The following is a 14339-nucleotide window of genomic DNA, read 5'->3' as shown; positions in this document are numbered from 1 at the left end:
TGATGTCATGCAAGTACCAAGTGGAATGTTGATGTACGAGTGAGAGAAGGCTGTGCTGAGTGTTCTGTTTATGGGTCAGTTGGTCCCTCCCTCCCTGGGTGATGGGTGCCGGTGATCTATCTATCTTAGTATCTATCTCATGTCTTATACCTTACGTCTTTATGTCCTGTAACATGTAACTGAAGAACGGGAAGTAAACTTACTTATAAGCAACCTAACTCAAGTATGGACATTGCTTTACTACAATGGCGACGAGGATCTCTGGAAGAACTATGTAGGAAATGTTTTGCATTAATCCTAAATGCAAAATATTTCCTACATAGTTCTTTTCCTCGTCCATGTCCTGCATTAATTCTAAATGTCTAAAAGTCCAAAAGTCTATAAAACTCTTTGAACCTAAAAATCCTCAATAAGTTACACTAGCTCATTCACACACAAAGAGCTCCACACGCATCCTCCAACATTCCACTTGGTACTTGCATGACATCACAGTACCACAGTGGCTAGCTCAGCTGGCTCAGGCAGTGCCTGAAGAGTGTAGATGTTTCGGTAAGGAGGGAGATGTTTTATGTCACACTCTTCAGGCACTGCCTGAGCCAGCTGAGCTAGCCACTGTGGTACTGTGATGTCATGCAAGTACCAAGTGGAATGTTGATGTATGAGTGAGAGAAGGAAGTGCTGAGTGTGCTATTCATGGGTCAGTTGGTCCCTCCCTCCCTGGGTGATGGGTGCCGGTGATCTATCTTAGTATCTACCTTATGTCTTTATGTCCTGTAACATGTAACTGAAGAACTGGAAGTAAACTTACTTATAAGCAACCTAACTCAAGTATGGACATTTGCTTTACTACATACACATTGAAAACAAAAACGGCCTGCACAGGTGTGCGCAAATAAAAATGGGTTTAAAAAGTAAAAGTGAAAAAAATATCACTGCTTACAGAAAAATGTCGGAAAAACAAAAGATGATGTGCGGGTTGACCAAAAAGCAATGTATATTATGTTTCACCTACAAAACTCCAGTGACATTTGAAGAGAGACTTTGTCTTCATGGAAAATGTCAGCCCAAGGCAGACCCTTCTGCTGGCTGTGGGCAAAACTTCACAACATCTGCCACTTCCAGTCTGGATGTCACATCTCCCATCTAATGACCAACCGCAATAAAATGTTCTGCTAGAGGTGTTGAAATTCAATGTTCTCCAGACCTGCTGGCTCTGAAAGCATCGACTTCAAGAAAAAGTTACCCTTGGCTGGAGCATGACTATTGTGTGAAAATGTGGGCAACCCACTTCAAAAGAGCAAGCTTCTAGCACAAAGGAGACTGATAAAAAAAAAAACTCTGGCCACAGGCTGACCCAGTGAAAACAAATGGCCGGGAGGCAGGAGTCAGGGCAAGTTTTGTCCCACATGAAGATTCACAATTAATTTAAAAGTTTTTCAAAAAGGTAGCAGGCGCCCCTCTCCAGAAAACATGGCATGATAACCTGTTCTGTGTTTTTTTCCCCACTATGAGAGTTTGCAGCTATCGCTTTTTGGTCACTGTACCTTTCACAGATGGGGCATATTCATTTGCACATCAGTCTTTGTCCCGCCCACACGGGCAGCCCAGCACCAAAATGCTATGGCAATTCCCTTCTAAACAAGAGTACCAACAGCAACCCCATACAGGTGTTTCAGCCTTGTTGGGCCTCATCAGTGAAGTGGAGCTGTGCCTCTCTGAGCACAGTGAGCAGGGAGTCCACGTCTGGGCTCCCCCAGGTAACTCTGGGTGACCAACCCCAAGTTCCTTGCAAAACATTTTCAGAAAGGTAGCAGGCGCCTCTCTCCCAACAAGGCTGAAACATGTGTATGGGGTTGCTGTCGGTACTCTTGTTCAAAGGAGGTTTGCCTAGCATTTTGGTGATGGACGGCCTTGTGGGCGGGACAAAGACTAATATGCAAATGGATATTTCTACTTTGTGAAAATACAGTGAGCAGGTTTTCATGCCATGTTCTTTCGAGAGAGGGGCGCCTGCTACCTTTTTTGAATTATTTTTAAATACTATCATCATTTAGGCCTTTTTTCATAGCCATCATAAGGCGGATGGATTTCATGTATGAATCATTTTTAATGTAATTTCCAGGCGGTTTTGTGGATATGAAGTGCATCCACGTGCGACTCATGGAACTGTAATGGCTATCTAAGATGTGTTTCTGGCTAATCTGAACAGGTTCCAAATGTGAGAGTTGGTGAGTGGGTGGAAAATGAAATTAGGGATATGCTTAATACCTTTTTTATTCATAACTGTTGTGCTTTTTATAGAAACGGCAGAAAGGTGCCACATGGCCGTTCTACACGATACGGATTTGGTGGTCGGCTTATATAATTCCCTATGATTAGCTGAAACAGAAAATATGTTAAGTTTGGCAGTTTCTAGTAAAATTATGAAGTTGTGATACATAACTAGTTTTTGCCAAAAAGTTGAAAGGAGAACAAAGGGCGATTACAAATGGGAATTGCCATATGTTGCTCCAGACCCCTAAACCAATCTGGACTTGGAGACTGGGTTTAAGAGTAGAGAGAAGGGTAACTGTCCTATCCTAGTGGCAGGAAATATTGCAGGGTATCTCACCAAGATTGTAAACTTGGTGGTGTCATGGCTGCTTTATAAAGGGGGACTGCACTAGAACAGGAGACACACAGAAAACGGAGACGCCCAGGGACAGGACAGAGAGAAGAGACAGACCATCAGGAAGGCTGCTGAGACTTACCATCCTACAGCTGTAAGGAGACACCAGAGGAGATTGCGGAACGTGCATCTGGGTGGCGCTGTCAATCTCTATGAAGGCCTCAAGCTGACTGGGTCCTATGGTGGAGAGCGGGAGGCCATCTTTGAGAGTGGAGTGACTAGACCCCTGCCCTACCTTTCCAGAGTCTCCTGAGATGCAGCTGGCTTTCCTGAACCTTAAACAAAGGCTTGCTATCTAAGTAGAACTGAGCCCTGGGAAACCAAAAGGTGGGGGAGTCTGCTTGCCTTGTATCCTTTGGCTTTATAGTTGGTAGGGGGGGAAAATCCGTGTAGCTCCTTAGCCTATTTAACCAAAAACATTCATTTAATTAATTCACCATTTGGCAGAACACTACAGGGTGAATATTGTTAAAATTCGAAATTAACCAAGGTCACTTCCCAGTGTGTGCTGAAAACTATAGCCTACAAATTAATTGGGTAATCCTCGTTGTCCAGCTGACCCTGACACAGGCCTTTCAGTAAGGGGAGAAAGGGAGGGGCCGATCTGAAATCTAAAATTCCCCAAAGCATTCAAATTTGTATGAAGGACGACTTCCCAACATAGACCAAAGCAAGGGGCATGATATGTGTCGGAGATAGGGCTAAAAAAGAAACTGTTAAACAGTTTATTGAAAACTCACTTGAGTTGGGAGGAAAGGAACTCCACACGTTGAGGGTGGCTTCTCAAACTGTTACAATGTATGATGCAACCCTTACTGATGAAGAAATACAGAATCCAATAATGCAGACCTCCTTAGGACACTTCACTTGATATAGGAAGGAGAATTCCAGCAACAAACACGGTTTGCAGTTGACAGGCGTCCTGCCAGTCGCGGTCACAGCAGCTGCTCCACAAAAGGTTCCCTTGAAGGTGGGAATCTGGAATTCAGGGAGAAGGCACAAGCCAGAAACCACCAAAGTTCTGGACTCTATTGCGCAACAGCGACGCTTCTGGCGAGGTAGCTCACAAGCTGGTCAGTACACCAGGCATTCCAGGGACACTTCCGTAGGCTCTGAAGGGCTGTACCCTGGAGAAGTCATTAAGACTAGGTAGTCCCACTAGTCCAAGGGCTGAAGCACTGCTCAGGGTCTTTGGAGAGCAGCAAGATGAGCAGGGCTTCACTGTTTCGGACACTGGGAGGGATGCTTGGCCACTTCAGGAGTCATCTCGGATCTTTAGCAGTAGGCTCTTCTTCGAGGTATTCTTGGCTCAAATGTAGATCAAGAATAGCTGCGGAGGTCATCCTTTTATCCAAAATCTGAACTGGAAGCAAGTCTGCAGTGAGGAAATGATTGACTAGAGAGCATGTTCAAGCTCTGCCCCCCTGCCTTCCACAGAAGAAACAAAATAAGATCAGAATGGACACATTTGAAACTGCACTTTAAATTCTCCTGGAAATGCAGCTGGCACAAAGAATAGTTAGTTTCACTACACAAATAGGGGACAGATGAGGCATTAGCTTGCACAATTGGTGCATTTTAAAATTGAATAGATTAGGTGACAGAAAGTCGTGTACCCAAGCTAGGGAGTCACTACACAAGCAGGGCAGGACAACGTAGGTAGGATAAGGTTGCTGCTACCCATAGGTAGCAGGCATGCACCAGGAAATCAGTAATTAACAAGCAGTGTCCTGCAGAGGAAAACGATGACAAGCAGCTGCCATTTAAAAACTGCACCAAACACACCACATAATAAACACTGCAGCTTTAAGAGAGGACCCAGTTAAGCACTCGTTGTACATAAATCCATTTAATTCAAAAAATGCTGTCACCAGCTAGATGTTCGCAACCTCAAAGGAACGTCAAAACCCAAGGATCCATAGGGGAGGGTTACATGGCGGAACAAGATACCATTGTGTGCATCCAGCTGTTAATTAAGTTACGATAACACAGCGGACCATTTGAAGTATATGGGATGAACTTAACATCCCAGGAAGTTCATAAATAGTTGGCAAATTAATGTCTCAGCGATCGGCTAGGCGTGACAGAGAAACGTGATGCGACTAAAAAGACAAGTAATGAAAGCACACTTGGTGAAAGCAGAATTATTCATAATAATAGTTATTCATAAATGTATCAAGAACAGGCTGGTGTGATTCGTAGCCCTGCCGTGCCAGGAGCAGGAGCTCCCCCATCGAGGCACACTGCTGGAGCAGTGCCCCCTTCACAGCCCGAGTCCAGCTGCACAAAGGAGGTGAGCCTGGGGTCCACCCACATCCCTCTACCCACCGGAGCCCGCTGGCTGCACACAGTATGTGCGTTTCTTTTGCCGCTTCCACCAGCACATTGCCGTGCATTCATCTGCTTACCAAATGCCCTGTTGCATTGAGGTGATCTGACCATTCCAAGATGGCCGACCTGTAGAGCTCTCTGCTCCCTCAACCAAGCTATCGCCTGAATGGTTGCACCACAGCCTATCACCTACCCCGACTCACCGGGGGGCGCAAGCCGGCATCCGCACTAAGGCGGAGAACCAAGGCTCCTGTCACGAGCCAAACAGAGCCCAGGGCCAGCCACTATGCCTGACTGAACCGGCCCAGGACCCACATAATGTCTCTCCATTAGCCCAGTCAGTGACCTGGTAAAACTGCTAGATCGCTGTATCCTGAACAATGAGTGCATGCACACAGTGTTATTGTACCACTTACTACTGCCCATTAGTTTACTTACTACCACATCTGTATTGTTTCCTGTGCATATTTTGATTACCAACTACCCTCCATGTATTGTGTTGCTTTGCCATAGTCACCAATCATGCTGCCTTGCTTTAGTCCCATCATCACGCTCTCCTCATATGTATTTCAAGTGTCCCTGTAACACTATCCAAGTCAACTGTAGGTAGTGAATTATACTCCCTACTTGCACATTGTTGTAAATCTATGGCTAACCATATCAGTTGAACCGTTTTGCGCACGATTGCAACTACTACCATTCTGTAGCTGCCTTAGACTCGTATCTCTGGCAAACCAAATGACTTCGAGAACTATCAGCGCTATGCCTGCCCAGCCACCTTCTCTCTAAGCCGTCACCATTAGCCACCCTACGGACAGTAGACGCCTAGCCTTCTAATACAATGAAACCATGCCAGGCTGGTTACTGCTTATGACGTTCCCCTTTTGCATTGTACCGTGCGAACTGCCTTGCACAGGCTCCCATTTCATTACCCATGAAAATGGCCTGCTCAGGGCAGCATGCCCTCGTCACTACCCCATCCCCTGTCCTACGCCTTTCCTACCACATACCAATCCTTTCCCCCAGCATTATCACCAGACCAACACTCAGACAGACACTATAATGGCTCAAAAGCCACTAATTGCTCCTAAACCATACACACTCATTACCATTAATTCACACAAAATGACTTACCCGGTCCTCAGTGCATTCAGATGCGCTAGACTCAGATCAGGGACCTACACCAAACGTTGTCCAGATAGGGATTATACCATAGCTAAGCAATCCAAACAGATCCCGCTACAGGGTAGCATTAGAACCCAAACACTTAGATCCCGATTAATAAATCACCCCAGTTTACTTGACCCTACTAGATCTACCACCACAGGCAGTGTATACGCACCAGCCTACCAGGCCAAACCTTCCAAAATAAATACCATTACCAAACAACAAACTACCACCGTTGGAATTACCAACACATGCTTATCGCCCTTAGTCCAGGCGCCACCCCCCTCTATGCATCTCAAAGCAGCGCTCATTAATGCATGCTCCATAGCTGCACATGCCACAGAAATACATGACTACATTATTGAGCAACAGCTTGACCTACTTATAGTGACTGAAACCTGGCTCCACCAAGCCTCTGGACCAATACTTACCATTGCCATTCCTCTGGATTACACTATCCTTTGGACGTACAGAACAAAGTCACTAGGTGGGGGAGTAGCTATTATTGCTAAAACCCAACTTAAAATAAGAGCCTGTCCCATAGAGAACCCAGATGGGTGCGAAAACCTATTAGCCAAACTAGCTACTAACCACAAAACTACTATAAACATAGTAACCATTTACAGAGTGCCTCACACTAAATTTCCGCCTGAATTAGACATACCTTTATTACTAACGCCACACATTAAACCTAAAACAATATGCATAGTCCTTGGCGACCTGAACCTCGGATTCAATGATACCCAAGACGATAAAGCAGAAGCACTACACAGTGCACTTAAAGACATGGCCTTCACACAACTCGTGAACGCCCCCATCCACGCGAAAGGGAGAATACTAGACTGGTTACACTTCAGAATCCATAGACTCCATTAACACAGTACCCTGGTCAGACCATCACAGTATAAATTTCTCTATTCTGTGTAATGAACCAGACCTACCTAAACCTACCATAGTGGAATCTGATGTAACTAGAAATATCCGCAAACTCTCAGCAGCTAACCTTAACCCTCTGTTAGCAATCGCCCTCAATGACAAAAGGATTAATGATGAGAACCCCTGTGCCCTGGCTGACACTTACCACAAATGCCTCACTAATACAATATATACCCTAGCACCTTGTGTCACCAAAACCAGACACAAGGACATAAAATCCTCCTTTTGGTTTAATGATGAATTAGTTTCCCTTAGACGGATTAAACGATCATTCAAACACCGTCTAAACAAAACCCACACTCAAGAAGCCGTGCAAGCATTCAACACCACTAATATAATTTATAAAGCAGCCATCATTGCTCATAAAGCAGATGCCCTCAATACTAGGATCAATAATGCTTCCTCTGATACAAAAGAGTTATTCTCCATCCTTAAAAAGTTGGAAAATCCCATCCCTATCATTAACCCGGTTCAACCTAGTAAAGAATGGTGCACCACCATTCAAGATGCTCTTGGCACCAAAATCAAACTTTTACAAAACAAAATTATCTACAAAAGAATTCTATCTGATAAACACTTCACGTCGAACCAAATCACTAAGCACATAGGAGACACTATTCCTACTTTCAACTTCACCCCAGTCTCCCAAGAAGTAGTACAAAATACTATAGCCAAACTCAAAGCATCAAACTGCAAAGGAGACAACTTACCAGCACACCTAGTCAAACTATGTGCCCCTACCCTCACCCCCATAATCACCAATTTTGTGAACTCCTCTTTCAATTCTAATCTGGTCCCAGCTAGCATCAAAGAAGCGTGGGTCACGCCACTATTAAAAAAGCCCACGCTAGATCCACTAGCCCCCACCAACTACCGGCCCATAACTACCGTCCCCTTCCTACTCAAAATCAATCGACAAACTAGATTACAACCAAATACAAACCCACCTTGAACAAAATAACCTACTAGGGGCTAGACAATCCGGCTTCAGGCCTAACCATAGTACTGAGCCGGCCCTTCTGGACTTAGAAAGACAATTAGATACTATTAGAGATACAGGAAAAATGGCTACACTACTGCTGCTGGACCTATCAGCATAATTCGACCTGGTAGACCACGACAAACTCTGTGAAACTCTAAAAAAAGACTTTCATTTCTCAAACAATGCCACACTCTGGATCAAATTCTTTTTAACTGATCGAACATCCAGAGTTGCCATCGGAAATGACTCCGCTGACCCTATAGCGGTTCCCATACGAGTTCCCCAGGGATCATGTCTCTCCCCCACCCTCTACAACGCATATAGTAAACTCCTATTCTCAGCCCAAAACGATATGGGTGTCATCTACACAAATTTTGCAGATGACACCCAGATCCTCATCCCCATTACGAGGGACTACACCCAAGATACCCAAACCATCAATAAAGTCTACTCCATCATTCAAAATTGGATGGCCCTAAACAGCCTTTGTCTCAATTATGAGAAAACTGAGGTTCTCATCGTGGGCTCACAAAAAAGAATAAGCACCCTCCATCCAGACTACTCACACATCAACATAGACGGCACCCGGATCCCAGTACACGAGCAAGTAAAATCTCTTGGGGTATATATAGACGCCAACCTCACTATGCATAAACAAGTATTAGCCCTCTCCTCCTCAACAGCATATACAGCTAAACTTATCGCACTCAGTCGCCAATTCCTCACTCCTTCAAACTGCATCACTCTGGCTAGAGCGCTGATTTTAACGAAACTGGACGATTGCAATATCCTTCTTCTAGGAACCTCCAAAACTAATATCAACAAGATACAACTATTGCAGAACAAAGCCCTTAGAGCGGCTCTAGGTATAAAGAAATCTGAACACATATCCAACATTAGGCGAGAAAATCACTGGCTGCCCATCAAAGCTAGAATCATTTTCAAAACACTGTCGTTCATAAATGCATCACAAACAAAGCCCCTAGCTACCTCAACAACACTATCAAGAAAAAATCTTGTAGGACCCTTAGAGCCAATAATTTGGCTCTTCTGGAAATACCGCAATACAAATATAATAGAGCAGGAGGAAGTAGCTTCAAAGTCCTAGCCCCAACTCATTGGAATGCGTTACCACTTAGTATTAAAAATGAGGACACGTTATTAGGGTTCCAAAATGCACTGAAAACCTGGCTGTTCAACAAATACTAAATTCAGCTATTCCCAATAAACCAGGGCACCAGAGTGTCCCCAATTTACCTCGACTGATCTAATTGCAACACTAAAGGCTTGTTCTATGTCCTCTATGTATGCCCTAGTGGCCTAACATGCAACAAGAGTCTTAAATGAACTACTATCACTGTATTGATGGATATGTAACATTGTATAAGAATTTCTATAAGCTGTCTGTAACTTCGCTGTGATACCTTCAGGTCTAAGCAAGTAACAAATGTAATAAATAAAATAAAAATAAATGACTGTTGCAAGAAGTGGTCCTCGAGACTCAAGACATCATGGCGGGGATAACCTGGCCGGTTTAATTTAATTAAGAACAAAGGCAATACGCTTGTCTTCTCCTCACATGTATATAAAACATATCATCATGCAGCCAGTTCATGAAGAGTGTGACAGCATGTTAACCGATAAACACATACCTTTGTTCACTGCAGAAGTAATTTAGAGCCTACAATAATATTCAAGCATGATGAGGTAGCACATTTTTATGGGATGGTTTATGGGTGGGATCTGGATTGCCCAATCATTTTTATTGGACATATAGAATTATATATGTAGCTTAGTAGAGGGAGCCAATGACCAGGAGCGATAGGTTTTCATAACGAACATCAAAATGTCTAACAAAACTGCTATTTCCCGCTGAGAGGTGGAGGAAATCTTGAGTGAGAGCTTGGCTGTTAATCTTGTTTTCCCCCAGTTTATATTGCAATTAAAACTGGGTTACCTTACAATTGGCATACCACAATCCACCCTGTGTTGTCTTTTTTTGGCAAAAACCAGTTAGAGGGCTAATTGGCTTTTGACCTCTGTTTCAAGTCCATCAATGGTAAAGCACAATGACGCAAGGCTAAACTGTGTCCAATTGCACTGGGTTCCTAGGTGTATAGTGTGCCAGCTGCGTGACGAGTGATATGTGGTACCCCTTATGCCACTTAAAAACGGAGTAAAGAGAACCCCCTAGCACTTCATGCTTGGCCAATGAAGTTATACAATGTGCTTGACAAAATCTTATAGTAAAGTTTAAAGTCCCAGAGTCTTATGTGGGCTGTTTAGTCCAATTTATTTTCTCGTGCAAAAAAACAGTCAAACACGTGTTTTGACACAGTGTCTTTTTCAAGGCCAATAGATTCTTGATGCGTTATCAGTGTTTTCATTTGAAGCGTCCTAGAGCAATACTAGTGATTATGATTAATTTTAAGCATTCTAGCCAGCCCTTTTTTAGCTTCGGTGGTGGAGCAGACTTATTACAAAAACTCCTGGCGGGTGCATTGCCCACTGACGGGCAACGAATACCACCCTACAAGAAAACCAACCTTCTCGCAATTAGGACCACTCCAATGCTCCTGTGGTGTAGGATGGAATTCAAGAGCCCACACTAGAGGGAATACTTAGTGTCTGTTACCTCTAGGTGTATACACCCAATGGGGAATGGGATATCAAAGCTACTATAACCTGTAACCTCCCCTTGCACTGACTTGTTAACTCCTAATTACTTGCATTGTCCTTCGATGCTTCCTAGCTAGGGTTGTGCCAATATACATGCTAGTGATGTCACTTGCCATTACATCGCCTGGGTGAATGGTTGTGTAGCCCCACCCCCCTGGTAAATTTAAACTTCCTCCCCGCCGCCCTGTGGGAGAGTGGAAATGACACAGTAAGTATTGTATCATCACTAGGGGCATAAGCCTCATCTGAGCTAATCATGGGGGTGGGAGAGGTCCATTTGATTAATGTGACAGTACATAAACCAAGTTTGAGCTCAGCTGCAAAGCAAACCAGGAATGATTCTTCGCCATGAACTTTAATGGATCACACTCCAAAAGCATCCTACTTACCCCGGCTTAAGTGTTGACAAGTTAGCATGAGAGGGTGGGGGGTCTACTGGGACTCTCTGCACGCTGCCTGCCTCGTCCCTGGCACCCTCATCACCAGCTAGCACAACCAGTTAATCCCCTGCTCCTCAAATTTTACCTGCAGGTCAGTTTCGATTTCCAGTACGATTAGCATGCACCTTTTATCAACTTCAGAAGGATAAAAAGCTATCATTATCTTGGTTAAGAAGACAAGTGGGTTGATGCAAAGCACGCCTAAAATGGCAATGGGATCCCAGAACAAAAGAATTCGAGGACAACTGAACTGTTTACAGGGGCCTTCTGAAGGTAGATTACCTGGAAGTCCTGGGCTTTGTTAGACAGGATTCTCCTCGTTTTCTTTCCTTTTGATAAACGTCGTGCAATCTGATTGTCGGCGGAACCAGATGCTCCTGGCACAACCCCGCCATAGCCAGCATCAGTGACATCTTCATCCCCTTCGCCATCCGCATCTCCATCTTGAAACAAAACAGGACACCATTACCTACTCGGAGATTACGTTTCTCCACCTATTCTAATGTAGCACGACCAGCGACAATGAAACATTGGTGTAAACCGCACAAGGTACATACAAATGTAGTCCTTTGTCCTAGGTAAAACACCACCCCACCTGCATTTAGGTTTTAGGTTTTCAAAAGCATTGCAGGACAGGAAATAAGACTGCATGTTCCAGCCACCACTTGGATGCAAGAAAAGAAGAAACAATGGCATAGATTCAGGTAATGAAATTCAAGGGTATATGCAAACAGAATTGCCTCCCAATCCCACTTACCATCAAACTTTGCACTCGAAGTGCCTTCAAGTGTCTTTTCAAAGCAGTCTTCTGAGAGTTAATGACTTAATTTGAGTTGTAAACACACTACTGGTAGAATAAAAATGTCTTAACCAGGTCTGCCTTTGGGCACTCTATAAGCATTATGTGTGTCCTTCACTCCAGTCCTGTTCAAAACAAGTATTGGCCAAGGCAACAGTTGGGTATTGGATAGGCATCTGCCAGGAACTGCTGTTATGTGGCCAAGTTGTTTCACCATCTTTCAGATGCTACCATTATTGACCAGTTCGTACAATTATGGCAGTGGCTAGCAAATGCCCATCTTATACCTACGCAAAGGCCAAAACAGCTTTGCCAATGCTTGTTTGTTTAGGGCTCGCTCAGGCATTTGGTGGAGACTTGGCACAAAGTACCGCATCAGCCACAAAGCAAACTGGGCAAGCTAGGGCACTGCTGGGGTTACCCAACTCTCCACCTTCTACCAGCACTCACGTAGCTACCTCCTTCTGATCCTTCCCAAACACCAACCTTGATGTAACAACCTCTTCCAATGACTTCTCCCCCTCCAGCTCCTCATCCTTTCTCTACCACACTCTGCTCCTCCAGTCTTGGCACTCCATACTGCATCACTCCATCTCTATTCCGCAGCTTGAACAACCCTCATTCGCCCTGGCGCTCCCTTTATAGTGTATTAATCCCTCCCATAGGCTGTTGCAGAGTGACGGCTGTGGCTCGGCTGAGGTTGCTTCCTTTCTGCAATTCAACTGGGGTGTGCCTAATGGCAGAGGCTCCAAGGTGAGGCTGCCATTTTGGGTTTCACCATGCTTCCCTGCTATTCTCCACTTGCAGCTCCCACTCCTGGGGAGATGCAGTGAATTATGCTCTCCCTAAGGCTCCCTGGTTACCACATTTCTGCCGAGCTTGAAAGGAGCCGTAAATGAGTTAATTGTATTTACAGTGTTCTGCAGGCCTGCCCGTGGATTCCGCAACATCCAAAATATGTGCTTCTCCTGCTTGGGTGGGGTTCAGAGCCGCTGTCTGGCCTGTGGCCCCTGTCAATCATAATTCGTGGCAGAGTTCCCTGCACCAGTTCCTGATAACGGGCATGGTTACAGGCTGTGGGAGTCTTAAAGGGGCAGCACCCCTTCGAGGGAGAAGAGAGTACTCCTCTTTCCACCTCCCCCATACTGTGGCTAGCCCTAAAAGGTTGGTAACTGGCAGGGAATATGGTTCGAACAACCCATTTAGAAAAGAGGGGGATTCAGGCAGATGCAGCGACATTGTGATTTGCTATTCACCGGGGCTGCATCATGGCGAACCAGAGGACAATCTGTGTTCCTCCTCTGAGGCCGCCATCTTGAAGCCTAAGGGCGAGATACCCTTACTGCCACACCTTTCAGCAGAAACGTAAATGCTTGCCTCTAGCATGGGACCTGCCTGTACTTCACGCAGTATGGCTAAGGTTTGCGCTGCACAACCAGATAGGCCGCAACTCATCAGCTGTGCCCTGGACCAGGCTAGGAGTTCACGAGCAATTTCACATAAAATGGCAGCATTTCAGGGCGAGCTTGTGCCACCACTGTCACTTTTCCAACAATTCTAGCTTAAATGTACTGCTTTGCACTACCTACTTATATCTGTTTGGTTACTCCGGTAACTGAGGCAGGTCGGTGAACTCTCCGCAGAGCAATGGTGAGCAGCCTGGCAGCATGAGATCAAGACCCACGGCTGGGCAGGTTGCCAACATCCTGAGCAGTAGAGCAAAGGGGAATAGAGCAAGAACATAATGTAAAGACCCACAGGATGTGCATGTTGGTAGCATCCACACTGGAAGGCATCTATAGAAACGAGAGGACACGCTCTTTGACACGGCCACACTCTAATGGGCATTCTCCTAGCGGCAAGCCAGCATGTACTGCTGGTGTCTCTGCTAGCAGTCCTGTCACGCTCTCTGCATGTCGCACATTACCTGTGCCACACCCTTCTCTGTTTTTGTTCCTGGAAACGCCGTGGGTCTGGCCAGAAGTGGCACCAAATTTCGAGTTGCAGCATTTCAGAACCAATAGTATACTGCCAGATTGTGTGTGCACACACAAACACCCCATCACCCCCTTTTCTCCTCCCGGTCTTGCTTTAGTTCTGGCTAGCACCGCCTCCCTGATCCCTATGTCAGTAGTCTGGACATTGTGATTAGTTCCCTCCTTGGCTGCCTCTTCCTGGCTCCTCTTCTGTACTAAAGGAAAGTACTGGCCCAGTAACAAGCAGGAATACTACCGACCAGTAATGGACCAAATATGGGTGAACAACTGCATTACCTGCCACCCATGCCAAATCCTCCCCTGTACAAGTTTGGTAGGTGCTTAACATCAATGGACACGC

At 45.2% G+C, this 14339-nt stretch overlaps 1 protein-coding gene across 1 annotated transcript in view; it reads right to left on the bottom strand.

The window, feature by feature from the left end:
* MYOF (myoferlin) overlaps window positions 1-14339 on the bottom strand; it is a 1388224-nt gene that overhangs the window by 978993 nt on the left and 394892 nt on the right. Inside the window, exon 6 of the mRNA XM_069611360.1 lies at window positions 11486-11646. Coding sequence (XP_069467461.1) covers window positions 11486-11646 — 161 coding nt within the window. The remainder of the gene's footprint in view (window positions 1-11485; window positions 11647-14339) is intronic.

Source organism: Ambystoma mexicanum, chromosome 8 (genome assembly GCF_040938575.1).
Source record: "Ambystoma mexicanum isolate Mex_15411 chromosome 8, UKY_AmexF1_1, whole genome shotgun sequence".
Taxonomy (NCBI): Eukaryota; Metazoa; Chordata; class Amphibia; order Caudata; family Ambystomatidae; genus Ambystoma; species Ambystoma mexicanum.
Note: the sequence above shows the minus strand (reverse complement) of the source record. Positions and strands in the feature narration are given on the sequence as shown.